Consider the following 27,158-nt stretch of genomic DNA (forward strand, 5'->3'; position numbering starts at 1 on the left):
ACGGAGCGCAGCGGGAGGGGGGAGCTCCTCGGGCCCCCCGGACTGGGAAACCGCTCCGGAGCAGGAGCCGGTGCCGGTACCGGAGCGGCCCGGGGCGGGGACTGTGCCTGCCGGGAGCGGCCGTGGCGGAGCAGGGGGATTTCGGGGCTCTGTCCATCCCGGGGAAGTGTTGGGGTAACCCCGGTAGCAGCGGAGACCCTCGGGCTACCGGGCTGCGGGGCACTGTGGGGAAGAGGGGCCGCAGCCCCCCCCGGCCGGCCTGGAGGGGCGCGGGCAGCGCGGTGTGGGGGCGGGCAGAGCCTAGCTGGGGCCGGGTTATTTCTTTATTCCTTTCCACCTCGACTGGCCCTTCTCCGCCGAGGCGGGGGTCCCCGTGGGTGACCCCCCCGAGCAGAGGGCACCCCCCGGCCCTGCCTGGCCCTGCCTGGCGCTGCCGCCGCGCTGCCCGCACTCCCGGGGCCGGGCAGCGGCCGCCGAGGGGCTCTTTGTTTACCAATCGGTATCACGGACCGAGAGAGCAGGAAATTGCGTCTGTGCCGGGCCGTTAATTTAAAATCGCTCTTTTTCCTCCCACCGCCTCTCCCCGAGCCGCTCCCCGCCGACCCGGGGGCTCGGCCGCCCGCTCCCGGCTCCGGCAGCGGCCGGGGATGAGCAGAGGAGCGCGGCGGCCGGGGGAGGGCCGGGCCGGAGGAATAAGGGCCCCCATCTTCTTCCCCGGTCCCACCCCCGGCCGCTTCCTCCGCAGCTCCCTCCCCTCGGCCTTCGCTTCCCCTCCGCTCCCCCCCTAAAATCATCATCTCCCCCGCTCCTTTCCCCATCTCCCGGTATTAATTTCCCCGCACGCGAATCCCAGCGCAGCGCGGCGAGCCCGGGCACCGGCGGCTTCTCCGCCCGCTCCCGCCGCTGCCGCCCGCCTCCCCGCCGGGACCGGGACCGGCTCTCCATGGAAGGGCAGCGGCGGCGGCCGGAGCGCCTGAAGTTTGCCCCGAGCGAGGTGCCGCGGGAGACGGAGCTGGGGAGGGCTCGGGGTGGGGGGGAGAAATGGGGAGGGGGGCGCTCAGCAGCCTGTCAAAGTTTTTAACTCCTTTTTACACCCCCACTTTGTACCCTCTCGGGACGCCCCGACAGGTCCCCCCACCCCCGGTACCACCCCCGGCCGGTGGAGCGCACCGGAGTGGGGTGCGTTTTAAATGCCAAGCCCCCCCTCGGGGGTGGGAGAGGCAGAGGGTGACGGTCCCCGGCGGTCTCCAGCCATGGGGGTGAGCTGGGGCGCGGTGCCCCCGGCTCTGCCAGGGCGCTGAGCCCCGGGGGGGGGAACCGGGGAGGGGCGGGGAGGGGAAGGGGTCTGGGGAAGGTGGGGGGGGCTCCCCTCCCCCCCCCGCCTAGTCTTGCCTCCTCTCTCCCTCTCTCTGTCTCTCTCGCTCCCTCCCGATGTTTGATCCCGCCGCGGCACCCGCAGGGATGAGCGATGGCGGGGCCGAGCCTGGCAGGAGCCCCGTGCTGCTGGCCGAGCCCGCGGCCACCGGGCGGGCCCGGGAGAAGGCACCGACCCGGGGGGAGCTGGAGAGCGCTCTGCGCGGCGGAGGAGGCGGCGGTGGCGGCCGTAGTGGCTTCAAGGACATCCCGGGAACGTCGGCAGTCAGCCCCGGCTCCTCCAAGGAGTGCGCCCCGGACAGCGAGAGCCCGTCGGGAGCCGGCGAGGCGGACTATTGCCGCCGCATCCTGGTGCGAGGTACGGGCAGGGTCCCCGGGCACCGCTTTCCCTTTTTCCCACCGGGGCACTTCCCGGTTGCGCTCGACCCCACCGGCCGGTTCCCCGCTCCTCGCCCCGTGGCTGGGTGGCAGCGGGATGGGGCGCGCTCACCCCCCCCGCCACCGCTTCCAGCGCATCCCCGGCCGCTCCCGGGCTCCGGCCGGCTCTGGGCTCCGGCCTCTCAGCTCCGCCGCCGCGGCGGCTTCCCCCGGCTCCGCTCCGCACAGCGAGCACCGGGCCCGGTTCCCGAGCGCGCTCCGCCGTGCGGCTCCCGGGAGCGGGGCCGGGAGCGCAGCCGGGCTCGCCGTGCGTGCCCGCCCCGGTTTGCGGCCGAGGGCCGCGCGGGGCTCCGGAGAAACAGCCGCGGGGCCACGGACCCCCCGGGCCGGCTGGGCACCGCCGGGGGGGACGCGCGGGCAGCGGGAGAGGGGTGAAAACATCAGCTTTGCTTTTAAAGCGTTGTCGCAGGAAAAAAGCGTCACGGAGCGGCGGCGAGTTAAAGGCTTATTTTTGCCTTTTTTTTTTTCCTTTTATTTTTTTTTTTTCCCCGGTGTTTATAGTATCTCTCTCTAGGTTGGGGCTGGGGGGACGCGCGGGGTCGGCCCGGGCTCGGCGGGAGACGGAGCCGGCGCATCCCGCCCCGCCGCCCGCGCTCAGCCCACGGCCGGCCCGGGGCTCGCCGGGACCAGCCTGGCTTGTGCTGAACCCCCAAAGTTTTGGGCTGCCTGGGCAGGGATGCGGCAGGCGAGCAGGTGCCGAGCGCTCCCCGGTTCCCGGGGCAGCGGTGCGGCTCCATCCCAGGGATGGTCAGTGTCCCCCGCCATCCTCCGCCGCTTCCCAAGCCGCAGCCCGCAGAAGCTCCGCGGCTGCTCGGTGAGCAGGGCCGAGGCCACCCGGCCTTTGCTCCGGCCCCACAGCCCGAGCGGGGACCGGAGCCGCGGCCCCGGCTCTGCCGTGTCCTCCGTCCCTCGTTGCTGCCCGGTGGTGGCGGGGCCTGAGCCGGGCACGGCTGGTTCGCCATGAGCAGGGCCTGGCACAGCACGGCTCGGCTCGGCTCGGGCATGCCGGCCTGCCCGCAGGCTCGGGAGCGGTTGGCGGCCGGGTTGCAAACAGCCCAGCCGCCCATCGAAGCCTCTTTTCCGGCTGTCGCGATTGGTGCCTATCGCCCCCAGTCCGGCTGCCGCAGCCCGAGCCCTTCCCGGTCGCCCCGGGCACCTCGGCGGGGGTGCGGGCAGCGCTCGGGAGCCGGGCCGGGGTCTCGCTCGGGGTGTCCCCGTGTCCTCGGTGGTCGCCGAGGCCGAGCCCGGCTGCCGCAGCCCCTGCCGAGGTCAGGCCGGGGTCAGGCCTGTCCTCTGCCCGGCCTCGGCCTGCCCGGGGCTGCCCCGACGGGCCCGGGGCGGCGAGCGGACCGGGGGTCTGTCCCCAACCCCGGGCCAGGGTCCCCGCTTCTCCTGGCCCCGGGGACCATCGCCCCGGAGCGACCGGTCTCACCATCTTGCTGCAGCCGCCACAGCGCGGACAAAATGGTGGCGGGGAGAAACGCCGCAAATCAACGGGAACAGAGCCGAAATGAAGCGGGGGGACGTGGCGGGGACACCCGGGCTGCGGGGACACCCGGGCTGCGCGGACACCCGGGCTGCGGGGACACGGACCCAGCGGCTCCCAGCCCTCCCCCGGCCGGGGTCCTGCATCCGGGGAAGGGGGTTCGGTGCCAGGCACCGGCCGGCACTAGGGCAGAGCCTCCAGGTTGATTTTTCCGCGAAGTGGGGTTTTACACATTTTTTCTTTATTTTTTAAAATATATTTTCAAATCTTTCCAGTTTCCGCCCAGGCGCGGGGTGAGCGGCAGCGGGGGCCGTACAGGGACCGCTCTCCCCCGCCTCGCTGGCCGCCCCCCACTCGTGTCCCCGCATCTGGGTGGGTATTTCCAGCCGTGCTCCAGCATTTTTGGGTTCTCTCCGCAGCAGGGCACGGGGGGGTTGTGCCTTCCCCGGGCAAGGGCCGCATGAACCCCCCCGTCTTCCCCTTCCAGCCCCAGCCTCGCCGCAGCGCTCCCGCCCGGCCCTGCTGCTCGCCCGCGGTGGCTTTGGTGGGGACGGGGCTCTCGGGGGACCCTCCCCAGTGGGCGGGAGCCGGTTGGGAAGCGGCGGGTCCCCCCTGCCCCGGGACGGCCGGGAGCGGAGCGGGATTCCCCAGCCCGGTGCTCCCCCGGGGGTTCGTCCGGGCTCAGGCCACTTACCGGTACCGAGGACCGGGTGGGACGAAGCCTCCAGCCGCCGCGACGGGCCGGCTTTGCCCGCAGAGGTGGCCCCGGCCGCCCGGCCATCCCCGTCGCGTCGAGGCGGCCGCGCTGGTGGGTGCCCTTGGCCGCGGGCACGGCCGGGGGGTGCAACCCGGCGGCGGATCGGTCCTTAGCGGGGATTAACGGGACAAAGGCTCACAGCGGCGGCCGGTCGGGCCGGGCCGGGCCGGGCCTGCTGCAGCGGGGGGGCTTCGGCCCCAGGGGCGGCTGGAATTGGGGCGAGAAAGCAGATCCCGGGGTGCTCACCCCCTCCTCCCGGTCACCTGCCAGCGGCTGTGGCTGGGGGGTGAAGGTGGGATGTGGGGAGCTCTGGAGGGACCTTGGCGCTGTTTGGGGTGCACTGAGAAGGGCTGTGGGTTCCTGTGCCCCCCAAATGTACCCCGAGGTGCGTGTGCCACCATGGGTACACCAGCGCCTGGCACGGGGAGGGACGCGTGTATGCGTTTGGGGCTGTCAGAGCACGTGTGCACCCCAGAAACGGCCTGGCAGCCATGTCGGTGCGGAAACCCCGTACACACGGCTGCGCGTGGGGTGTCCCTGGGCGTGCGGGGCTGTCGGTGTGTGCTGGGCTCTGCTGCGTGTGCCGTTGTGCAGGTTGTGTCTGCTGGGTGGTGTGGGGCTGGAAAAGCGCTGTTCACCAGCTCGGGGGTCTGTACGCCAAGCCGCTGCCTGCTCGCCTTCCCTCCCGCTCCCCTTCCCTCCTGCTCCCTGCCCATGTCTGCCTGACCTGCCTTGTCCTATTTAGCTGCTAAAGCAGAAGAGAGATTGACCCCTTTGGCATCAGATCTTTTTTGGGGTGTTTCAGTCCCAGCCCTGGTCCTGGATGAGCTGCCATCAGCTGTAGCCCAGTCCCCACGATCAGAACCTGTCACCAAGGCCCTGCTGGGTGCTGGAAAACCCTCGGGCAGGACGTGGTGGCTGTTGGAGTCTGGGGTCCAGCGGCTGATGGGGGAAGCTCTTGGGAGGGGGTTTCTCAGGCAGGATGGTGTTGTGCCCCTCCTGGCATGGGGGGATGGCTTTGGGCCCCAAAAAACTCCCACGGGCGGGCAGCGGGGCAGGTATGTGCATGCAATAGGGCTGGGCTGAGGGGCTTTACCCGAGCTGGCACCATGGGCTTTGCCCCCTTCCCGTCCCTCGGGTGCGGTGCCCAGCCCGCTCCCCCACCCCACGCCCCAGCTGCGGGGGGGATAACAATAACTAATGCCCGCGCTGCGCCGTGCGGAGCGGCGAGGGCGCAGGGGCAGACGCTCGCAGCTGCGGCTGGGAAGCACCAGCGTCTGTGTTCGCCGCTCCTCGCTGGCAGCCCCGCCGCTGTTGTGTCGGGGGCACCGCGGCGTGGGCACGGGCGTGCGGGCGTGGTGCGGGCATCATCCCCGCGAACGCTCCTTCCCTCGCAAAATGGTTCCCCGGCCGGTGCCCCCATCCCAGCAGCGATACCCTACCAGAGATTCCTCCAGCCCTGTTCATTTCCCACGGCCCTGTGCCCACCCGTGGAGTTTGGGGGTGCGGATCAGAGCCCACCGGAGCCTCTCCCACCCTGGCCCCCCTGTACTTCCCACAGTGCTGGAACAGGCTGGGATGGCGCCTTTGCCATGGGCTGTAACGTAGCGCTGGGAAACCAGCTTTGGGAATTGGGGTCCCTCTCCCAGGTCTGTGCTTGCTCCCCACTCCCCCTGTCCCCATGCCAGCTCTGCCGCCCTATGCCAGCTCTGCCACCCCATGCCAGTTCTGCCGCCCCATGCCAGCTCCATCACCCCTTCCCAGGCTGCTCCTTCCTATTTTCCCCCTTCTTCCTCCAGCAATTTTATTATCCTTTCATGCATAAATCAGCCAGAAAGGGAGAACAACCTTACCCCAGCCAGGACTGCGGGGAACCTGGGGTTCCTCCTGGCCGGGGGCTGCTCGCCCGGAGTGGCTTCTGTGCCTGGCTTTTATTTAACTTGTGTGGTTGGTTTTTATTGAACTCCTATGGCGGGTCTGTACCAGGAGCTCTGTGGCCAGGGCTCCCCCAGACTGGGCTCCCACTGGTGTTCCTGGTGCTTCAGGCATCCCACGGTGTGGAAGGGGCAAACGTGGGAGCTAAACCCTCCAGATTTGATCTCCCCACCTCAAGCCGTGGGCAGCGCTAGGCCCGGCTTTGTAAAACCCGCTGGCGCGAGCGGCTCAGGGCGCACGGCGCCTCCCAAACCTGGCCTTGAACAGGGAACTGCCCCAAAGTGGGAGCTGCTGCTTCCCGAGATGATGTTCCTGCAGTGACAATAACTCTGGGAAGAGGGGAGTTGTAACAGCGATAACATTTTCTCAGTATTCCCAAGGAAGGATAGAAACCAAAAATAAGATCTATTTTTAATTAAAAATCCGTTTAATTTGAACTCTTCCTCAGTTTAGAACTGCTTTTGCTTCTGGCTTTCGAGTCTGTTATTTCTGTGGTTAAACACTCTGTTTTTTTTATCACTATTTATCTCTTTAAAAAGAAAATAATCAATTTTTATGAAGACCTGTTCCCGTCTATAAACTTGCAGCGCTTGGGGACAGAGGGGCCAGCTGTGGGACGTTGCCTCTTTTAGCTGTGGCTTGTTATTCCCACAATGAGCGCAGATGTTTCCATCAGCCCCGGTGGTACAGCCGCTGTGTAATTCAGCTTCTCCTGCCCAGTGATGTCCCTTTTGCACGGTGCCCCAGCCCGTTCCCTCCCCGGCGCAGCTTTTCCCGCCTTGGAGCTGTTTTTCTGACCCCCCTTCTCTCCGCAGATGCCAAAGGGACGATCCGGGAGATCGTGCTGCCCAAGGGGCTGGACCTGGACCGGCCCAAGCGCACCCGCACGTCCTTCACGGCGGAGCAGCTCTACCGCCTGGAGCTGGAGTTCCAGCGCTGCCAGTACGTGGTGGGCAGGGAGCGCACGGAGCTAGCGCGCCAGCTCAACCTCTCCGAGACGCAGGTAAGGCGCTTGCTGGCCCCTCCGCGATGGGGACATCCCCGTGACACTGCGGCGTGGCCACATGCGGCCCCGTGGGGACAAGTGTGACACCCAGGAAGTGGGGCTGGGGGTGGGCGAGAGCGGGCGCTGAGCCGAACCCATGATCCCAAGCCAAATGTGAGGGTGCTGGCCGGTGTTTTGAGGGGGAGCCGGGGCTGGTGTGGCTGGGGGGAGCGTGTGCGGTGCTGTGGACAGGGAGTTTCCAGCCCGCCTTTCTGTGGAGCCGAAGGAGCTTTAGGGTTTATGTCAGGGTTTAGGGTTAGGTTAGGTTTAGGGTAAGCTTAGGGTTAGAGGGTCTGAGTGGTATCCCTGAGCGGGGTCTGTAGGGACCCCCCAGCTGCTGTGCTGCGCCCCCATGGGCAGCATCCCCGGGATGGGCCGGCAGAGCGGGGAAAAGAGCAGGAGGGGGGTGTCAGTGGGGACCCCAGGAGGGTGTCAATGGGGACCCCAGGAAGGTCTCAGCGGGGACCCCAGGAGGGTGTCAGTGGAGACCCAAAGAAGAAGGTGTCAGCAGGGACCCCAGGAGGGTGTCAGAGGGGACCTGAGGAAGGTGTCAATGGAGACTCCAGGAAGGTGTCAGTGGGGACCCCAGGAGGGTGTCAGCAGGGACCCCAGGTCCTGACAGCAGCACCCACAGCGCAGGGTGGTCTCGAGGGGCCGGGCATCGCTGTGGGTGCTGCCAGGATGGGGCTGTGTGTGAGCTGGACCGATCCCGCACCCATGGCTTCCCCGCTCCGCACCCTCCCTGTGGTGGCAGCGCCCTGGGGACTGTCCCTGCGGCCCTTGAGCTGTGACGAGACCCGGGCACCTCCTCTCTGTCCCCCGCACACGGGTCCGTCCCAGCCGGGGCTTTGCGGTCGGGAGGTGCTTGTCCCGGTTCTCTCCGGTGGGGTTTGCATGGGCCGGGGGAGCGGAGGTGGGAGAGCTGACGTGTTGGTTGGAGCTGGTGTTGGCGTCTGCTGAGCCAAAAGTGCATCTGCTCGGGTTGCGATGGTCTCAGCTTGAAAATTTATGCAGAAATAGTAATAATAATAACAACATTAACAAAGAGCGCCGTGCAAAACAGCACAGCTGGGAGCTGCAGGAATGACTCTGCTAGCCCAGGCTGCCCCTTCCCCGGCCATTTTGGGGACAGCCACGTGGTTTTATCGAGTCAGATAGGAGATAATTGCAGTTTTTCCCAATGCCTTGCAGAACAAACCTGTCCCGCTGTCCGCAGCCGGGCCCCGGGCTCCCCCACCTGCTCTGGTTTTGGGGAGACCCTGTTGCTCCGTGGGGCTTCGGCAACCGCTGCGTCGGGGAGCAGAGCTGCAAAAATAGCGGCTCTTGTTCCTTCTGGTGGCAGAACGGGTTTTTTCGGTAAGGAGCAGGTTTCTGACAGGATACGTGCACGGAGGTGCTGGCACAGCTGTGCCGCAGCAAAGCACCCGGGGGGCTGCACGGGGTCCCCACCAAAGCCCTGGTGCCGGTGTCACCTCCACGGAGCCGGGAGGGACATGGGTGGGCTGGGCCGTGCTGTGGCGGGCAGAGCTTTGGCACGGGCAGGCGGCTGTGCCGAGCGGGTACCGGCTGCCGTGGGGACCGTAGGGACCCCTGTCCCCTTATTTATCGTCCGCTTGGTGCCTCGTCGCTGCCTTCATCTCTCTGCGAGAAAATTCACACCCTGTAGGCCACGGCTGTCTCTTCTCCTCTTCTCTCCTCCCTCCCGCATCCTCTTTTTCCCATCTCTCTTCTTCGCTTCTGTCTTTTTCAATCCCTTCCTCTGCTTTTCACAGCGTTTCCTTCCCTGCAGCGAGCTCCCGGTTGGACCTCCCCAGTTCCGCACACCTCCCGTCCCCCCGGCCGCCGTGCCTGGGGACAGCGGTGCCAGGCCCGTCCCACCCCCCTGCTCCGTTCCTGGGGTGCAGGTCCCCTTGGGACGCGGCTTCAGGCTCTGCACGCTCCGGCATCACCTCCCACCCCAGTTTCCCCAGTCGTTGCAGGACTGGGGTGAGCGCAGGGTTTTCCACGGCCCCTTCAATGGGGAGGGTGTCACACAGCGCCGTGCAGGGGGTTCTCTGCTGGGGACATGGCCCAGAGATGGACAAGTCACCACCAGCCACCCCTGTCCCTTGAGGCTCCGCCACGTCCATCCATTCAGGGATAAACCCAACGTTTGCAACAACCAGAGCGTTTTGGGTACTTCTGGGGTTTTCCTCCTGGTGTTATCCCAGGATTCAGGGCTGTTCATGGTATAATTGTTCCATTTCATATTTTGTTGTCATTTCCACAACCGGCAGCATCTCCTGGCTCTTTCTCAGTTGACATTTGCGCCGTGCTGGTGGTTGGGATGCTGGGGCGGGTCCTTTCTGTCCCCTCATGGAATAATATCCTGGTTTCAGGATTAGAAACCACCCCCACACCGGCCGCCCCCCACTTTGCCACAGGACCCGGCACGGGGGGCACGAGCAGAGCGGGGACACGGGGGAAGCGGCCACCGAGGAGGGATTTTTGTGCCTGTGAGTGTTTAGGGGGGGGAAGTGATTCATCTGGGCTCCTCCACGAGGAGCGAGTGGTGCAAACAGCGTGACGAGATAGGAAGAGACACGATGTCACCGCGGCTGGAGAGCTGCAGCCGAGCGTCCCCGTGAGTGGGGCCGCGGATCAGGCTGCGCCCCCGAGAAATCCCGACGGAGAAAGAGAGACAAAAAAGCGCCTTTTTTAGCCTCTTATTTTACTTCCCTGGCATCCAATCTGTGTTTTTGGCAGCTGTAAAGACGCGTACCTGTTCTGCCGCGCCGGGAGCTGCTCGGGCTGCGGCCCAATGCCATTTGTGCTTTTTCTAATTAACCCCTGGGTATGGTTAGTCTTAAGCGAGTTTAATTAGCCCTGTAGAATGTTTCCATTGGCTCGTCAAGCAGCGGCCTGGAGATGTGGGCGCCCCCGCCGCCGCGTCCCAGGTGAGCTCCATGTCCCTGCACTGGGATCCCCGGCAGCGCGGCCCAAGGCTTTGGGGGAAAAGTGCCCCGTTTTGGTGTCATTAAGGGGTGGAAAACGGGCTGTGAGGCAGAAGGACCCTGGGGGGATAGCGGAGGGAGGATAATTCCCACAAATCCTGCGACGGGAGGAGATGCGGGATGGGCTGGCCGAGGGGATTTGCTTTCTGGGTCAGGAGTTCAATGCCAGGCTCAGGTTCAAGTGACCCGGGGTCCTTGCCAGCTCTTCCCACCCTCGTTAGAGCGAGGACAGAGAGGTGACACTGATGGTGAACAAGGGCTCCCTTTGAGGAGCTCAGGACAGGGCTGGTTGTTTCAGACCATAGAATCACAGAATCATTTTGGTTGGAGAAGCCCCTCAAGCTCATGGAGTCCAACTATAACCCACCCTGTCCCTTCCCCATGCCCTGAGAACCTCATGTCCGTCTGTCCAGCCCTCCAGGGCTGGTGACTCCAGCACTGCCCTGGGCAGCCTGTTCCAATGCCCCACAGCCCTTTGGGGAAGAAATTGTTCCCACATCCAACCTCAACCTCCCCTGGCGCAACTTGAGGCCGTTTCCTCTGCTCCTGGCGCTTGTTCCTGGGGAGCAGAGCCCGACCCCCCTGGCTCCAAGCTCCTTTCAGGCAGTTCAGAGATCAGAAGGTCTCCCCTCAGCTCCTGTTCTCCAGCTGAACCCCCCAGGTCCCTCAGCCGCTCCATCACACTTGTGCTCCAGCCCCTCACCAGCTCCGTTCCCTTCTCTCAACTCACTAAAAAGAGCTTTTTTCCAAAAAACCTGTGTTGGAAATTGCTTTTCCAGACCATGCAGAAAATCTAGATGTCATATCCAAGTAGTTTCTTTTCTGAGGGGGCATCCACCCACCTGCCCCTATGTGTCTATCCATCCATCCCTGTGTTCATCCCTGTGTCCATCCATCCATGTGTCCATCCATCCATCTATGTGTCTATCCATCCGTCCCTGTGTCCATCCATGTGTCCATGTGTCCATCCATCCATGTGTCCGTCCATCCACGCGTCCATCCATCCTTCCATCCATGCATCCATCATGCTTTGCTGTGCTTAGGAAGATAGTCTCTCAGACGTTCGGTGGTCCTTGTTGCCTCCATGCAGCTGCCCTGGAGCCATTGCTGGTTTGTTCCACGGGTGATCCCCTTTCCACCTCCCGTGGGTGGTGCCCAGCGGGGAATGTTTTCTCCCTTCTGCTCGGGGAAGCTGCAGCTCCACGTGCTCAGTGTCCCATTGGGGTCCCCCATTCTCACGCAGCCCGGTTTGAGGGGTGCTGCTCCCAGCTGGGTGCCCCTGTCCATCCCCGGGGCCACTTCTGGTGGAGCTTTAACTTTAACCTGTTTGGATCCTGCTGAACCAACCTGGCAGAATTAGGTTTTCCTGGGGTACTGGGTCTGATCCATCTCCTCAAGGGACCTGTGGAGCTCCGGGGACATGGGGACAGCAGGACATGGGGACAGGCACGTAGCTGGGGAAGGGCATCTTGTCCAACCATGGTTGCTTGCTCCTGCTGCTCAAACTTGGGTGGCAGCGAGGGACCTGCTGCTACGTTCAGGGCCTTCCCACGTCATCCCGCATCATCCCGTATTTAATGACCCCAGACTGGACCCAGATGCTGAAGGTATCCATAGGATAGTTAGAACCGTGGAACAGTTTGGACCAGAAGGGACCTTCAAAGGTCACCCTTGGCCTGGAAGGCTGGGGGTCCCAGGCCCCATGGCAGGAGGTGGCCAACTGGAGATGCCCAAGGTGGCCTTGGAAGGAACCGAGCATCTCCGGTGGCTTCTGGGTCCCCTTCCCACATGCCACCCCGTGTCAGAACACACTTATGGAGTAAACCTGCTCACATGGACAAGCTAATCCTGTCCCTCCCCGCGGCGGGGGCACGTGGTGGGGTTTACCCGGCGGCCGGGGGGGCCCCGGGCTGGTGGCAATAAATCTGTGTGAGAAGCAGGTACCGGCGGCGGCAGGACCAGGCTGGCACCGCCCGCCCCGGCCCTCGCCCGCCCCCAAAACTCCCTTCTTTGGGGCACCTCCACAGTTCCCCAGGCTCAGGTTGGCACTGGGGCAAAATGGCGACTGTAAGTAAACGTGGAATAATTAATGGAGGTTTTTCCCGTGACGCGTTTTCCGTGGAAAACAGCCCCGCAGCCAGAACAATTTCGGAATTTGCAATTGAATATTTCCGTTCTAACTGTGATGGGAAGGCCGGGTGTTTCCAGAGCGACCCCCGGGGCTGGCTCCACACGCTCCAGGGATGTCGCTTCAGAGAAGTTGTTTCCTAAAAATGGCAGTTTCTGCTGGAAATCGGTGTTGGTGATGGTTTTGGTGACAGTTTTGGAGAAGTGCGTGGAAAATGGGAGGAAACACCATGTCTGTGTGGGTACTTCCCACTGCATCCCAGAGCTGCGGGAGGGGACGTGACCATGGGGACACCGCTGTCCCCCCAGCGGCCAAACCAGGTGCCAATGGCTCTGCCGTAGATGGCACCGCCTGGGTGCCGGGGCTGTGTGAGAACGTCCCTGTTGGGGATGTCCTATGGCAGCATTGCTGGCACCCCAATAAACAGGGGGATCACCCGTCAGCCTTTGCCGCGGCTCCCAGCAGACAGGGGTTCGTCTCTGCCTGATTTCGGGGTGCTGGAGGGTGCTCCCTCTGGGACATCTGGCTCTGGAGCCACCAGGCTGGATGGTGGAGGACACGTCACCTGCCAGCCCCATCTCTCCCGGCTCCTTCGTCTCCCTTCCATTGGCAAAGGGAGGTTCCCGTGCCGTGGAGCCGCAAATATCCTGAATTCTGAGCAAAGGCGGAGGGTGCGCTTCTTTGGGCCAGCGGTGGGGCCGGGGCTGCCTGGCGCCGGGCTCCTGGCCCGGGACACAGTCCCAGCGGGTCGGGGACACCTTGTCTGTCCTGGGCTGGAAGGATGTCCCCAAGGGTGTCTGTGCTGGGCCGTGGCGTGGGATTTGGGGCGGGTGGCCCAGCCCGGGTGGCCCCAGGCGCTGTGGGGCGGAGGGGATGAGTCCGTCCCCCTCAGCACCATCTCCCCGTTCCTGCCATGGCTGGGAAAAGCCAGATGGGCTGTGCAGCCGCCATCGCGCCATTACGAAACCTCCGGCCGAGGCAGCTTTGGGCAGCGAGCCCGCTGGCTTACACAACACCGGGGACCGGGCCTGCGCCGAGCCCCCGCTTGCCTGGCCTCGGCGGCTCCGTGGCCGCGGGATGGCGGGAGGAGGAGGAGGACGAAGGGTGTCAGGGTGCTGCGGGGAGACGGCGGAGCAGCCGGTCGGCTCCCACCGTCCCCCGTGCCGCGGTGGGTGTTGGCTGATGGCGGCGGGGAGCTAATCCTGGCGAGGAAAATGGCCTCAGCCGCCGGCTATGAATAGTCCAGCATGGCCGGCGTGCCGGGGGTGCGCGCAGCATGGGACCTGCGACTGCGTGGGATGTGTGACAGTGTGGGACGTGTGACGGCACCACGTCAGCCCTGGGGCATGGCTGCCAAATCATAAACACCATTAAAAACCGGTATCGTACCCCCAGCCCTGCCTGGGTGGTGTTGGGGGGCAGGGCTCCCACCTGGCGATGCCCATGGGTGTCCCCGGGGACAATGGGGACCCTCCTGGCCAGGGATGTCGAGGCGCTTGGGCGTTTTGGGGGGCTGTGGGGACACTGGTGTGATGGAGCGTGTGTGCTGGTGCAGTCGGGGTGTAAATGAGCAGACGTGCTGGGCTGGGTAGAGATGGGGCTTTCGGGCTCCTGGGGGCAAACTGCGGTCGCTCAGGAGTGACATCCCACCGCTGCTCAGCGCGAGCCGGCAAAACGCTTTGGGTGGGTGCCAGGTGGTATAAAAATTAGCCGAGAAGAGGGAGGGCAGTGCCCGGTCCCCAGCTGGCCAGCGTGGCCGTGTCCTGCCCCGGAGCGGACGGCTCGGGGCAGCGTGCGGGGCCGGAGGAGCCGAGCAGGGCACTGCCAGGTGGTTATGGGACCAAAACCCTCGGCCAGCCCCCCGTGTCACCCAGTGTTGTGGGGCGGTGGGCTGTCCCTCCCCGGGGAGCTCAGCCTGCCGGTGCCGGGGCTCCGATGGGATTAACTGCCTGGAAATAATTAGTGTTGTGGCCGGAGGTGTCGGAGGGCAGTGGCCAGAGCAGCTGTGGCCACCGGGCCGGCGCAGCCGCCGGCAAGGGGCTGGGGAGGAGAACCTGGCTGAGGCACATCCCAGGTTCATGGGGACCGAACCCCCGGTGTGCTCGGTCCCGGTGCCACCGCGGTGCCGATCGCCATGGAGAAACCAGGAGCGGAGCTGGCTGTCCCTGCTGCTGCCACGGGCTGTGGCAGCAGTGATGCCATGTCCTCACCACCCTGTTTGTTCCCTTCCCTGCAGCACTGGGGGGGGTCGGCAGGTCTCTGTTCAGGGGGACGTGACCCCGTGGGGTTGCTGAGGGGTGGGGGGTCCATTTGATCACACGCGTGTGCACAGAACCTGTGACATTTGCAACCCGGGATATGGTTTAAAGTGCTCGGCACAGGACGGGGAGAGCAGGCAGAGGGTGGGGGCGGCTCGGTGTCTGCATGTCCGTCCTGATGCTTGGACAGACAGACGGACGGCGCCTCTGCAGAACACCCCCGCAGTGGCGTTCCGAGCCGCCGGGATGCTCGGTGACATTTGGAGTGGGTGTCCCTTTGCGAGGTGGCACCGAAGCTCTCCGGCTTTCCTCCAGGTGCGGAGCGGTGAGGATGCTCGTGTGGGGAGGGATGGGGCTGCAGGGCGGGGGTGCCGGGGGCCCTGGGCATGGATCCTCCCCCGGTGGAGGGAATTTCCTCCGGCAGAGAGAACCCCAGCAGGTGGAGGAACCTGTGGGGATGTGTCTGTGACCCTCCGCAGCTCATTCGGTTGCATAGGAGGCACTGGGGGGGGTGGGTGCATTTAAAATAAGATAAAGCAATATAAAACGAGATAATAAAATAAAAATAATAGAATAGATAAAATATTAAAATAATAAAATATATAAAATGAAATATAAATATATTCAAATTATGGAATAGGAATAGAACAAACTAAAAGTGAAATAAAAAATAATAAAATAAAATAAAAATAAAAATAAAAATAAAAAGAAATAAAATAAAATAAAATAAAATAAAATAAAATAAAATAAAATAAAATAAAATAAAATAAAATAAAATAAAAAAAAAATAAAATAAACCAAAACAAAACGAGGTGAGCTGGCCGGGGCCGCGGGGCCGTCCGGGGGTCCGTGGTTTCCGTGGCCCTGTGGACACCCCCCGCAGTAACAGGCGTTCGGGGGCGGAGGGAATTGCAATATCACCTTCCTGGTGGCCATCGGGGCTGTTTCTGTGCTCGCTGCTCTCCTTGGAGAGCTCGTTAGGTGCTAGGGCATCGTTAGTTTGGTGCTTTTGTGCAGGCAGGGGGATGGACCAGGGGAGAGCTTCTTTGGGGAAAACAGAAATAGAAATATTTATGTAATAATATATACATTTATAACACATATATACAATATATAAAAATATATTCAACCTTCACGTCCCCACTGAGGTGCTCTCCCGGCAGTTTGGGATTTGTTTGTTGGGATTGTTTCCCCTTTACTCCTTGTGCCCGGGAATGTGATGGGAGTCACGCAGAGTCGCATAGAGTCATGTAGAGTCACGTAGAGTCACATCGAGTTACATAGAGTCACATAGAGTCACATAGAGTCACATAGAGTCACATAGAGTTACGTAGAGTCACATAGAGTCACATAGAGTCACGTAGAGTCACGTAGAGTCACATAGAGTCACGTAGAATCACATAGAGTTACATAGAGTCACGTAGAGTCACGTAGAGTCACATAGAGTCACGCAGCCTGTGACGGATGAACTTGCCACCCGCGCTCCCCGGGGGTTCGAGCCCTCTCCTGTGCTGCCGGGTGACAGAAGGGGACAGAGGGACAGGGTGAGAGGCTCCGAAGGGCCATGGGGAAGGTGATTTGGGCCGGACACTGGCTGGTTCTCACACCACACACTGGGAAGCACCTCCTGAGATGACCAGGCAGCAAATTTTAACCTTCCAAGCTGCTTTTTCACCCAATATGCACTTGGGGCTTCATACTCTTGGTCACTGCTGGTTGGACACCACGTCCGGCCTCTCCAAGGACTGACTTTGCTCCAAGGAGGAGGGAGCTTCGTCTTCTGATGTGATGAAACGTCTTTTCCAGCCAAAATGATTCTGTGGTTCTGTGAAAAGAGTGATGGAAAGATAATTTTGCGTAGAGGGCAGGAAAAGGGACCTGCGGCCATGGGTGGGCTGGTGAGGTGTTGGTGGCATTTTGTTGTATGCTGAGAACTGTTGTAATGAGTCCTGAAGGCTTTGGGTGACTCTGGTGGTCTGGACAGACCTGTCAGGGCACTGGGGTTGTCTCCTTCCCTTTCTGCTGGTTGTTATTGCGGGTTATGCCATGGTAGCACCCATAGGTTCTAGAGGAGGTGGGGACCCCCCACGCTGCAGCTCCCCTGTCCCTGGTGGGTGCACACGTGGCTGTTCTGGTGCACAGATCTGAGATCTCTGCCCTCAGTTTTTTATGGAAACGTCCAGCCCAGGACAGAGCGGATTTTCGTGCCCAGTTTTCACGCTGCAGGACCTGGAGAAGTCATCAGCTTCTGAGCTCCGATGGACTCCAGAGGCAGATGGTCCTGTCTGATCAGCTCGTAGGACTTTCCTCCGTAGTCTGGTTCACCCAGCTCGTTTCTCACATTAAAACTTCTCGCGCTCGCTGTGATGATGAGCACGCTCCTGCCCCAGGAACAGTCCTCCAGGAGCCATTCTCTACGTAGAATCACAGATGGTTTGTGTTGGAGGGACTTTCCTCCCCCCAGTGCCCCCCCTGCCATGACAGGGACATCTTCACCAGCTCAGGTTGCTCAGAGCCCCGTCCAGCCTGGCCTGGGATGTCTCAGGGATGGTTCATCCACCACCTCTCTGGCCAACCTGGGCCAGGCTCTCACCACCCTCAGGGCAACAATTCCTTCCTCATGTCCAGCCTGAATCTCCCTCCTTTAGTTTAAACCATCACCCCTTGTCCTGTCACAACAGGCCCTGCTCTAAAGTCTGTCCCCATCTTTCTTACCCTGAGATCCCTGCAGCCGGTCGCTCACCTCATGGCGAAGTGGCCTCCAGACCTGGTCACAACAACTGGTTGAACATCCAGCACCAGGTTCCTTCTCCAAACACGCAGATTTATAAATCTGCAGGTCGTGCTTCTCCTCATACCTTCAGCATCGTGCTGTTTCTCGCACAGTCTCTCCTCGGGCTTTCAGAGTCATCTCCGTACGACTTGTCTCCTCCCCGTCCTCGGAGAGTCACCGTCCTTTGCTGCTGAACGCATGACCTCTCACGTCCTGCTTTTCAGTCACATCCACATCCACGTCCTTGTCTATGTGGCTGCATCCAGGCTTGGCCTGATCGCTCTGGCACGTGCCGTCCCGGGTCCCACAGCCCCCGGCACGGGACTGGTTGTCACCGGGAACCGGGGGCTCCTCCTGGGACCTCTCCAGAGCAGAGCGGGGCTTGTCCTGCCACCCTCGTCCTCCCCAGCCAGCTGTCCTGGCTGTCCCCAGGCTGACACAGCTGGGGATCACAGAGTCATAGAGCCACCCGGTGTCCTGGGTTGGAAGGGACCCACGAGGATCATCGAGCCCAGCTCCTATAACTCCATCATAGGTGTCTGTAGCTGCTCAGCCTTTCCCAGCCCATAATCCCACGGGATGTTCTCCCAAGGATAAAGCGGGATGTCAGCTACTCCGATACCATTACTGGGTGGAACTCTCAGCTCACCGGGTGGATCCCAAGGGATAAACACCCTTCTGTGCACCACAACTCCTGCAAACAAAAGCCAAGTGAAATAATTAATAACTCGGGCCCCAAAGAAAAGCTCCATTCCAAAATATGTCTGAGCGAGTCGTCACACCCATTTTGCTCTAAATCTCAGACACAGACTGTCAAGAAAGGCTGGAAATTACTCACCAAGCTTACAGAGATTAATCCCAGAAAATTTCAGAGACATTCTGATATATTTTCCTGTTCATCACCATGTCACGGGCACACAGCAGTGCAGCCAGGAGCCTGGAGGAAGAAGAAAGCTGCTCTTTTAGAGAAGGAAATGAAGCCAATCTCATCAACCCTGGCAAAGCCCTCGCTGTGCTGGCGGGCGGGAGTTGTGATGGAAACCGGAGGAAAAGCCAACTCGAGAACTTGGAGCATGGAGGAGAAACTGTGATCGAGGGGAGATGGTGGAGCTTGTAGGATGGAGGGTGTTGGTCTCTGCTCCCCAGGAACAAGCGCCAGGAGCAGAGGAAACGGCCTCAAGTTGCCCAGGGGAGGTTGAGGTTGGATGTGGGAACAATTTCTTCCCCAAAGGGCTGTGGGGCATTGGAACAGGCTGCCCAGGGCAGTGCTGGAGTCACCAGCCCTGGAGGGCTGGACAGACGGACAGGAGGTTCTCAGGACATGGGGCAGGGACAGGGTGGGTTACGATTGGACTCCATGATCTCGAGGGTCTCTTCCAACTAAAATGATTTCATGACCCTATGATATTGCTGAAAGGCGAAGGATCAGGGCTGGAGGGAAATTACTCATGGCCTTGTCAAGGACTGCGTCTGGCTGAGCTTATTTACATCTCCAGTGTATGCAACTCAGGGCTTGATTGTAATGGGGGATGAAAAGGACATGGATCTCCTAATTAATGACAAGCTGTAGATGAACTTTAGCCATGACGGCAAACGTGATCCTGCTCATCTGATTTGCCACTCGTGCGGGCGGGGAAGAGCTCATGTCAGTCTATGAGACGTGAGGGAACCGGATTTAGCAGAGCACATCCAGCCTGGGCCGCGGTGGTTGGGCAACGGGCACAGAGAGGGACCGTGAGGGGGGCCAGTGGTGGGAGAACCTCCTGCAGGGGGGTCGGACACAGCAGGACAGCAGGCAGGGCTTCTGTCTGTACCAGTGAATGGAGATGCCATCATTGCTGGTGGCATCGGGGAGCAGAGGGCGTCCAGGTGCTGGGATGATGTCCCAGTGCTGGGAAGGAGGAACCCAACGGCTCCTCTTCCCCCAAGGACCATATTGCCACCTTCCCCAGCCAAACCCCACGTCGGGAGGTTTGAGACCAGTGTCACCTCAACCCTTTCTCCCTCTGGTCCTTTAGCGTTTCCCCTCGTGTCCCCCGTGGTGCGGAATGGGGTGTCAGCACCAGAGTTCATGCACATCAATGTCCACTTCAGTTTTTATTGATCTATTTATTGGATTTGCCCATCTGGTTTGCTATTAATTGTTTGTATTCAGCGTCACGACTGGTGCCCCTGGAAAGTTCCTCCCCAGCTGTCCGTGAGCTGCCAGGAGAAGCAGCACAGACCCAGCGTGGAACAAAAGCCAGAACAGCCAGGAAAAACCAGGTCCCGTGGGAATCGAACAGACCTCTGGAGACCCCGACAAGGGCCCTTGGCTTTTACTGACCTGTGGTTGTTCCTCACAACCCAGAGAAGACAAGCAGAACGTGAGAGCTGACCTCAGGGTGCACCAGGCCTGAGGAGCTTCTCTCTAATGGTTGGACTCGGTGATCTTGAGGATCTCTTCCAACCGAAATGATTCTATGATTCTACTGGTGGCCAGTGGTGGAGGAGAAATCAGTAGTCAGGATATCAGGCGGTCCTGTACTTGCCATGTTTTTCCAACCACCAGCATCTTTGGACTAGATGATCTCCAGAGGCCCCTTCCAACCCCAACCATTCTGTGGTCTTTGGGAGCGCTCACCACCAGGAGGTAACCAGGTCATCACCTTAAACCACTGAATGTCCTGAGTTGGAAGGGACTCAAAAGGGTCATGGAGTCCAACTCCTGCCCCTGCACAGGACACCCCACAGTTCACACCGTGTGTCCGAGGGTGTTGGGCAATTGCCTCTTGAATATCATCAGGCTTGGGGCCGTTCTTCTGCATTTTTTGAGTCTCTTCCTCAGCCCACTTGCATTTTGCCTTCCCGGGCACCCCGCGGCAGGGACCGACACGCTCCGTGCTGCCCAAACCTCTTCCCTCACTCGGGCTTCCAAGCTGGTGACCACACCTGCTGCCTCCAGGTGCTGGTGTCAGGAGAACCCCGGACTCCTGGGGCTGTTCCCGTTCCCGCACCGGCTGAGGCGCAGGGTGGTGACACTGACCCAGCTGGTAGATGAACCATCCCTGAGACACCCCAGGCCAGGCTGGACGGGGCTCTGAGCAACCTGAGCTGGTGAAGATGTCCCTGTCATGGCAGGGGGGGCACTGGGGGGCTGGGAAGGTCCCTCCAACCCAAACCATTCTCTGTCCTGCAGCCTCCTCCTGCTGCAATAGGAGCTGTGCAGGGGCCGTCTGTGCCTCAGTTTCCCTTTGCACTGAAATTCTTGCGCAGCTGGGGAGGGTCTCTCAGACCCACCAGCATCTCCAGGTACCTGGAGGTGATACCATCAAACCGGGAGGGTGCAGACACCAGGGGGAGCGGGTGGGGAGAGCTGGTGGTGGGTTCCCAGTCCTGCAGCCTCGACAGTGGGTTGAGATGGACACTGGGCTGAAACAACAGGGTTTGGGCTGGGTTTGGGTTGGGTTGGGGTTAGGATTAGGGTTAGGGTTAGATGGATGCTGGGCTGAAGGAAGCAGAGTTTAGGCTGGGTTAGGATTAGGGCTATGGTTAGAGAAATGCTGGCCTGAAGGAAGCAGGGTTTGGGTTGGGTTGGTTTTAGGGTTAGGTTTAGGATTACAGTTAGGGTCAGATGGACGCTGGTCTGAAGGAAGCAGAGTTTGGGTTGGGCTAGGACTAGGATTAGGTGTAGAATTAGGATTAGGGTTAGACAGATGCCAGGTTGAAAGAAGAAGGGTTTGGTTGCGTTAGGATTAATATTAAGGTTAGGGTTAGGGTTAGATGGATACCAGGCTGAGGAAAGCAGGTTTGGCTTGGGTTTGGGTCAGGGTTAGGGTCAGATGGCCACTGGGCTGAAGGGCCCGTGCCCTGGGCATCTCTCACCCATCCCCATGGACAGAATGGTGCTGGTGGGGTGTTTGGAGGTTCCGTGCTGCCCGCGTTGGCTGCGGAGGGATGCTCAGGGCGCCGGGGTGTGTGTTTTGCTCTGCAGTCCCACCAGACCTTCGTTAAGAGGTGGATAATGGTGCGGGATTGTGGGCTGTCCCCTTCGGCCCCCATGTGTGGGGGGGTTCTGTGCTCCCCAGAATTCAGCAACTCGAGGAGGTTCCCACCAAAAAAACTGGGGTTTGCTGATTCCCCGGGACGTGGGACAACCCAGCCCTGCCCAAACCCGTCCCACCTGCCGTGGAGGGACTGGTGGGGACACTGGGGAGGGGATGTCATCCCTGGGCTGTGACGTGGGCTCAACGGTTCTGGTGACAACGAGGGATCCAGGGTGCAGGGACAAGGCAGGGAACGTCCTCGAGAGCTCCCCGCGGGCGGGGGGGTCGGACAGGGGCTGGCGGTGGCCCGTGGTCCCAGGAGGGACATTAGTTCATCCCTGGTCCTGGTGTCCCCTTGTCACTGGGGAGCTCATCCCCGAGCATCCCCAGCTTCGCCCAGACGTTGGCTCTGCTGTGATGTCCCCAACACCTCCTCCATCCCCACGCGCCATTAGCTCTGCACTGTGGGTCTGTTTTACCGGGGGACGCGTGGGGAGCATGTCACGGGGACCTGTCCTGCCTCGGGGACTTCCCGGTGACTGGAGTGGGTCCGAGACCCGCTGGCTCCAGAGCAGACAGGGACGAAGCCTCTGCCGATGCACTGGGATTTATTCCTGGACAGTGTTCGATTTGTCCCCCCGATCCGCAACGCTCTAATCCGAGTGTCTTCCCATCCATCTCCTTCCCTCACCTCCATCTCTGTCCGTCTGTCTGTCCCTCATGCCTCTCTCTGTCTGTCTCTCTGCCTCTCCTACCCCTCTGCTCTGCCAGGGAGGGGTGGAAACGGGGGCTGCGGTTGGGGGTGCGGGGGCAGCCGCAGGGGGACGGGAGCCGCGGGTTGGGGACTGGGGACCACGTCCCAGCCGGGTGAATCGGGTGCAGTTTTGGGGCTGGGGGTCCCACGGGGCCCCAGCTGTTCACTGTGGGCATGTCCCCAGCTGGGTTTGTGCACAGGAACGGCTCTGTGCCCAGAGGTCCAGGGCCACCAGGAGCCACCCTGTCCCCTGCCCGTAGCAAGGCCAGGGACCCCCTGCCCTGCCCCGTGGCTTGGCCTGGCCAAGGAGGGGTTGGAGGTGGGGACACAAACTTGGGTTTGGTGACCGTCACAGAGAACCCAGCATGTCCCACAGCTCAGTGTCCCCAGGAGCACAGGGCAGAGCAGTGACAGGCTGGCTCAGCCCTGGGCTCCTGAATCTGGGGTCCTGCCCTGGGCTCCCACCCCAGGGTCCTGCCCCAGGATCCCATCCCTGGGTTCCCATCCTCGGAATCCCACCCCCAGGCTCTTGTCCCTGGGACCTCATCCCTGGAATCCTGTCTACAGAATCCTATCCCTGGAATCCGATCCCCAGGATCCCATCCCCAGAATCCCATCCCTGGGATCCATCCCTGGAGTCCCATCCCCGGGGTGCCGTCCCTGGGATCTCATCCCCGGGTTCCCATTCCCAGGACCCCGTCCCCAGGCTCTGGTCCCCCTCCCTCGGGTACCCGCAGGATTTGGCCGTTTCCCTGGCAGCGTGGTGGGGGACGGATCTCGCTTGGGTGTTTATTTTAATACGTCTCTCTCCTGTCTCTCACTCTCTCCTGGTTCTCGCCTCTCTTTCCCTGCCCCCCCTGTGCTCTCGCCATCCGTGCCTCTCTGTCCCCCCACCCCGTCCCCCTGCTCCCCCCAGGTCAAGGTCTGGTTCCAGAACCGGCGCACCAAGCAGAAGAAGGACCAGAGCAGGGACTCTGAGAAACGTTCCACCGCCACCTCCGAGTCCTTCGCCACCTGCAACATCCTCCGGCTGCTGGAGCAGGGCCGGCTCCTCTCCGTCCCGGCCCCCCCCAGCCTCCTGTCCCCCTCATCCAACCCCATCGCCAGCCCCACGGGACACGGCTCTGGCTTGGCCACCCCAGGCAGCACCTCCCCGGGGCTGGCCGGGGGGAGCAGCCCCCCAGCGCCAGCAGCCTTCAGCCTGCAGGTCCCGTCTCTCGCTTCCTCCTCCTCCTCGTCCTCCTCGCCCCGGCTGCCGGCGCCCCCGCTGTGTTTCGGGGGGCCACTCCTGGGCAGCCTGCACGACCTCCCGGGCACCTACGGACTGGGCACTTCTGCTTTTGAGCCTTACACGCGGCTGGAAAGGAAAGACAATTCTCTACCCAGCAAGAAGCCGAGCCCTTAAATCGAAATCAGTGTCAAAAGGTCTCCCCCACCCAGCCCCACCTTCCATCCCCTGCACCCCCACCCACCCCACACCCCGCACCGGGGTTGGATTTGGCAGGTGGGATGTGGAAGATGATTTACCGTCCATCTGGGTGTGGGTGCAAGCGTGTATGCCTGGTCACCCACCCTGATACCCCGATACGGCCGTGGTGACACCCCTATACAGCCGTGGATGACACCCCAACATGGCCATGGTGACACCCTGATACAGCTGTGGATGACACCTTGATATGGCTGTGATGACACCCTGATACAGCCATGGATGGCACCCCAATACAGACCTGGATGACACCTTGATATGGCGATGGTGACACCCCGATACATCCCTGGGTGACACCCCGATACAGCTGTGATGATGCTCCAATACGGCCATGGATGACACGCCGATACAGCTATGATGACACTCCACAACTCCCAGCCCCAGGTCACACCTCGGGGGGTTCTCTGGGTGTCCCATGTCACCAACGCTGTCCCATTCCTCGCCGTCACCGCTGGATCTTCCAGGGCCACGTCTCCCCAGGTATCGCGGTTCAGGGTCTGCAGACGGTGCCGTGGTCTCGCTGGGAGAGGAGCAGCTCTGGGGGGATGTCGGACTGTCACCCCAGGGCTCGTGGTGTTGGTGTCACCACCGAAGCCCCGGGGAGCAGGAGGGCTCCCCAGAAGGGAGAGCGCAGGGCAGCACTGGGCTCAGTCTCTGCCCAGCCCTGGTGTCCTTGGGGAAGTGTCGTGCCTCAGTTTCCCCACCTGCCAAGGGCTTTGTGTTCTGGTGGAGGTTGTCTCAGAGCATCCCGGTGGTTCTGGGGTCCGGGTCCCCTCTGCTGGGGGGTGGGAGGTCTGGGGGGACGCATGGTGCTGGTGATGTCCCCAGCCCCCCGTACCAGTGGTCCCTGCACTCAGGAGTCATCCCCAGGCTCCTCCTGCAGAACCAAACCACTCTCCCACACCCCAATTTGGTGCTGTCTCCCCTCAGCAAACCTCGGGGACACTGGAGGAGCCTCTGACCTCCCATCTCAGCATCCTGGTCCCCAAGGGTGACAATGGCTTCCTGGGGGACAGGATTCAGCTGTGAGTGTGTGGTGCTTTTCGGGCAGGGCATGGCGTGGGGACAGCGTCAGAGAGACCAGCGGGCGGCAAAAACGAGAGGGACATTGCATGGGGTGGCTCTTCGGGAAAGGGACAGTGTGGTCCCCCCAGCATCTGCTGACAGGGGGCTGCACTGGGCAGAGTTGGGCCCTTCTGTGGTGTGAGCGTCACCTTGGCAGGATGCTGGTGGCATCACTGTGGCAGGGTACCCTGTGGTGGCATCACCATAGCAGGACACCCTGATGGCATCGCCTTGGCAGGATGCTCTGGTGGCATCACCATAGCAGGACACCCTGTGGTGACATCGCCTTAGCAGGATGCTTGTGGCACCACCTTGGCAGGACGCTGGTGGAATCACCATGGCAGGACACCCTGTGGTGGCATCAGCATAGCATGATGCTCTGTGGTGGCATCACCTTGGCATGATGCTGGTGGCATCACCATAACATGATGCTCTGTGGTGGCATCACCATGGTGGGATTCTGGTGGCATCACCATGGCGTGATGCTCTGTGGTGGCATCACCATGGCAGGACGCTGGTGGCCCAGCCCTGGCAGGCCACCCTGCAGGGCCATCACTGTGGCAGGGTTGGGGTGATGCCCTGAGCCCCCTCCCAGCCCCCCCCAGACCGAGGGGCTCCTGCGTCCTCCTGCTGCCCTTCAATGTGTCATAGTGATAATTAGCACCGAGCACCCCCTGGGGGGACACAGCCGCTGGCCCGCACGCTCCCAGGGCTTTTGCAGGGAAATATTTAAAATAAATGATTTTATGAAGAGGTTTGGGTGTTTTTTTATTTTACCTTGAAATCAAGTGTTTCTATGAAATAGTATTTATTGATCACCTCACGTCTGGAGCACTTTACGGGAGCGAGCCCTCCGGTCTGCAGAGCTAGGGACGGGTCGGCAGCCCCACGGCCGCAGGTGGGGAAACTGAGGCAGGACACGGGCTGGCCTGGGGACGCAGAGCGCAGGGCCAGGTCTCGGTGACGGTGACGAGCTCCCCTCTCCCGGCCCGGCTCACACCACACTCGCTGCCAACACCTCTCCCGACACGTGGGATTTGCTGGATCCTGCAGGTGCCCTGGGCTGCCCAGACCCCGACACCCCGTGACGTGTTTGACTGAGATTGCGGGATTTCGACAGGACAGAGCCCTCCTCCCTTCCCTCCGTCACTTAATTTATATTTATATCGCCGTTCTTCGTCCTTCCCTGGTCTGCAAACGTGGTATTGAAAGGCAGCGAGCGGAGGCGAGCGCAGCGGGGATGCTGTTCCCCCAGCCCCACCGGATGGGGGGTCCTGCCTGGAAACCCCCCCGGGACTGGTTTTGCTTCGGTTTTCCCTCTTTTCCCCGGGAGCAGCTGAATCACGGGAGTTTCCCGAGGTCACCGGACCCCAGTTCCTCCCAGCTTGTGCTCACTGGGAGGAACCCTGGCCCGGTGCGGTGGAGAAGTGAGACCCTCGCGCCTCCCCAGGGGGAGCAGCTTTGGGAATATTTCAGAGAAAACAAGGCCTGGTTTCATTTTTGAAGGAGCCCCTAAAGTCTGGGATTTTTGGGGGGTCCCTGGTGTGTTCTTCCAGCCTGGGGCAGCCTCGTGGGTCTCCTGCATCCTCCTCCCGTCGCTCAGCAGCCGGAGGGGTGGAAGTGGAGGCAGGGGAGCCACAAGCTGCCCTTTCTGCAAATTTAAACCAAAATGCTGCGTTCACAAAGACCCCAAAAGTGACCCAAAGCTGCTTGTCCAGAGTCTCCCCTCCCAAAGCAACCAGCCGCAGCGAAGCTGTCCCGGGGGCGCAGGAGGTGGCGCGGGAGGTCGCTCGCCCCCGCTCCGCTCGCCTCCAGCAGCTGCTCCTGGCTTGCACGTTGGACAAAAGGATAAAGAAAAGTACTGGATGTAAAACTTTAACAAATACTGTGGTTTCTTATGGTTTCTAATGGTAAATAAAAGTTATGTCCTGTCTCCTGCCTCCTCCATTGCCTTTGGCAGCTGCGGCTGAGCCGCTCTCCACCCCGGCTCTACTGGTACCAGTAACCTCGTGTGGGTGGCTTTGCTGGGCTGGGTGGGCTTTAGGAGCACATTGTTGCCTGCCCTGCCTGAGCTCGGAGCCCCCCAAGCATGTGCACGCAGAGATAAGTCCAGTACAGCCCCCGCAGCACCGCACACCCCATCTGGCACCCACCTGTCCCCAGTGCTGGTGACCAACTGTCACCCCCAACATGACCCCCTGTCCCCAGCCCTGGGGGGTGTGGGGGATGCAGACCCCTGTACCCATAACCCCACTGTGCCCCAAACTATTCCCACCCTCCACTGTCCCTAACCACAGCATCACAGGATCATTTTGGTTGGAAAAGCCCCTCAAGATCATGGAATCCAAACATATAACCCACCCTTGGCCCTGCCCCATGTCCTGAGAACCTCATGTCCGTCTGTCCAGCCCTCCAGGGCTGGTGACTCCAGCACTGCCCTGGGCAGCCTGTTCCAATGCCCCACAGCCCTTTGGGGAAGAAATTGGTCCCAGATCCAACCTCACCCTCCCCTGGCGCAACTTGAGGCCGTTTCCTCTGCTCCTGGTGCTTGTTCCTGGGGAGCAGAGCCCGACCCCCCTGGCTCCAAGCTCCTTTCAGGCAGTTCAGAGATCAGAAGGTCTCCCCTCAGCTCCTGTTCTCC

General features: G+C 61.5%; 1 protein-coding gene across 3 annotated transcripts; it reads left to right on the top strand.

Moving 5' to 3' along the window:
• Positions 1-26,450, top strand: VAX2 (ventral anterior homeobox 2). Of its 3 annotated transcripts, none has more exons than XM_065060129.1 (4): positions 1-994; positions 1,460-1,732; positions 6,806-6,993; positions 22,883-26,450. In XM_065060129.1, exons 2-4 carry the CDS (start codon positions 1,462-1,464, stop codon positions 23,369-23,371), a joined length of 948 nt encoding a protein of 315 aa, XP_064916201.1. In that variant the 5' UTR covers positions 1-994; positions 1,460-1,461; the 3' UTR covers positions 23,372-26,450. The 3 variants fall into 3 exon arrangements, with proteins under 3 accessions (XP_064916201.1, XP_064916202.1, XP_064916200.1); XM_065060130.1 differs by lacking the exon at positions 1-994 and adding an exon at positions 1,032-1,259; XM_065060128.1 differs by lacking the exon at positions 1-994 and having other exon boundaries at positions 1,340-1,732.
• The last annotated feature ends 708 nt before the right edge of the window (positions 26,451-27,158 follow it).

This window comes from Columba livia, chromosome 4, assembly GCF_036013475.1.
Source record: "Columba livia isolate bColLiv1 breed racing homer chromosome 4, bColLiv1.pat.W.v2, whole genome shotgun sequence".
Taxonomy (NCBI): Eukaryota; Metazoa; Chordata; class Aves; order Columbiformes; family Columbidae; genus Columba; species Columba livia.

What these genes read in the sequence shown, in the direction of transcription:
- VAX2 (XM_065060128.1), top strand. Translation starts at nt 1,432, where the DNA reads ATGTTTGATCCCGCCGCGGCACCCGCAGGGATGAGCGATGGCGGGGCC. An exon ending in CCGCCGCATCCTGGTGCGAG is followed by an intron (nt 1,733 to 6,805) that starts GTACGGGCAGGG and finishes TTCTCTCCGCAG; the next exon opens with ATGCCAAAGGGACGATCCGG. An exon ending in TCAACCTCTCCGAGACGCAG is followed by an intron (nt 6,994 to 22,882) that starts GTAAGGCGCTTG and finishes TGCTCCCCCCAG; the next exon opens with GTCAAGGTCTGGTTCCAGAA.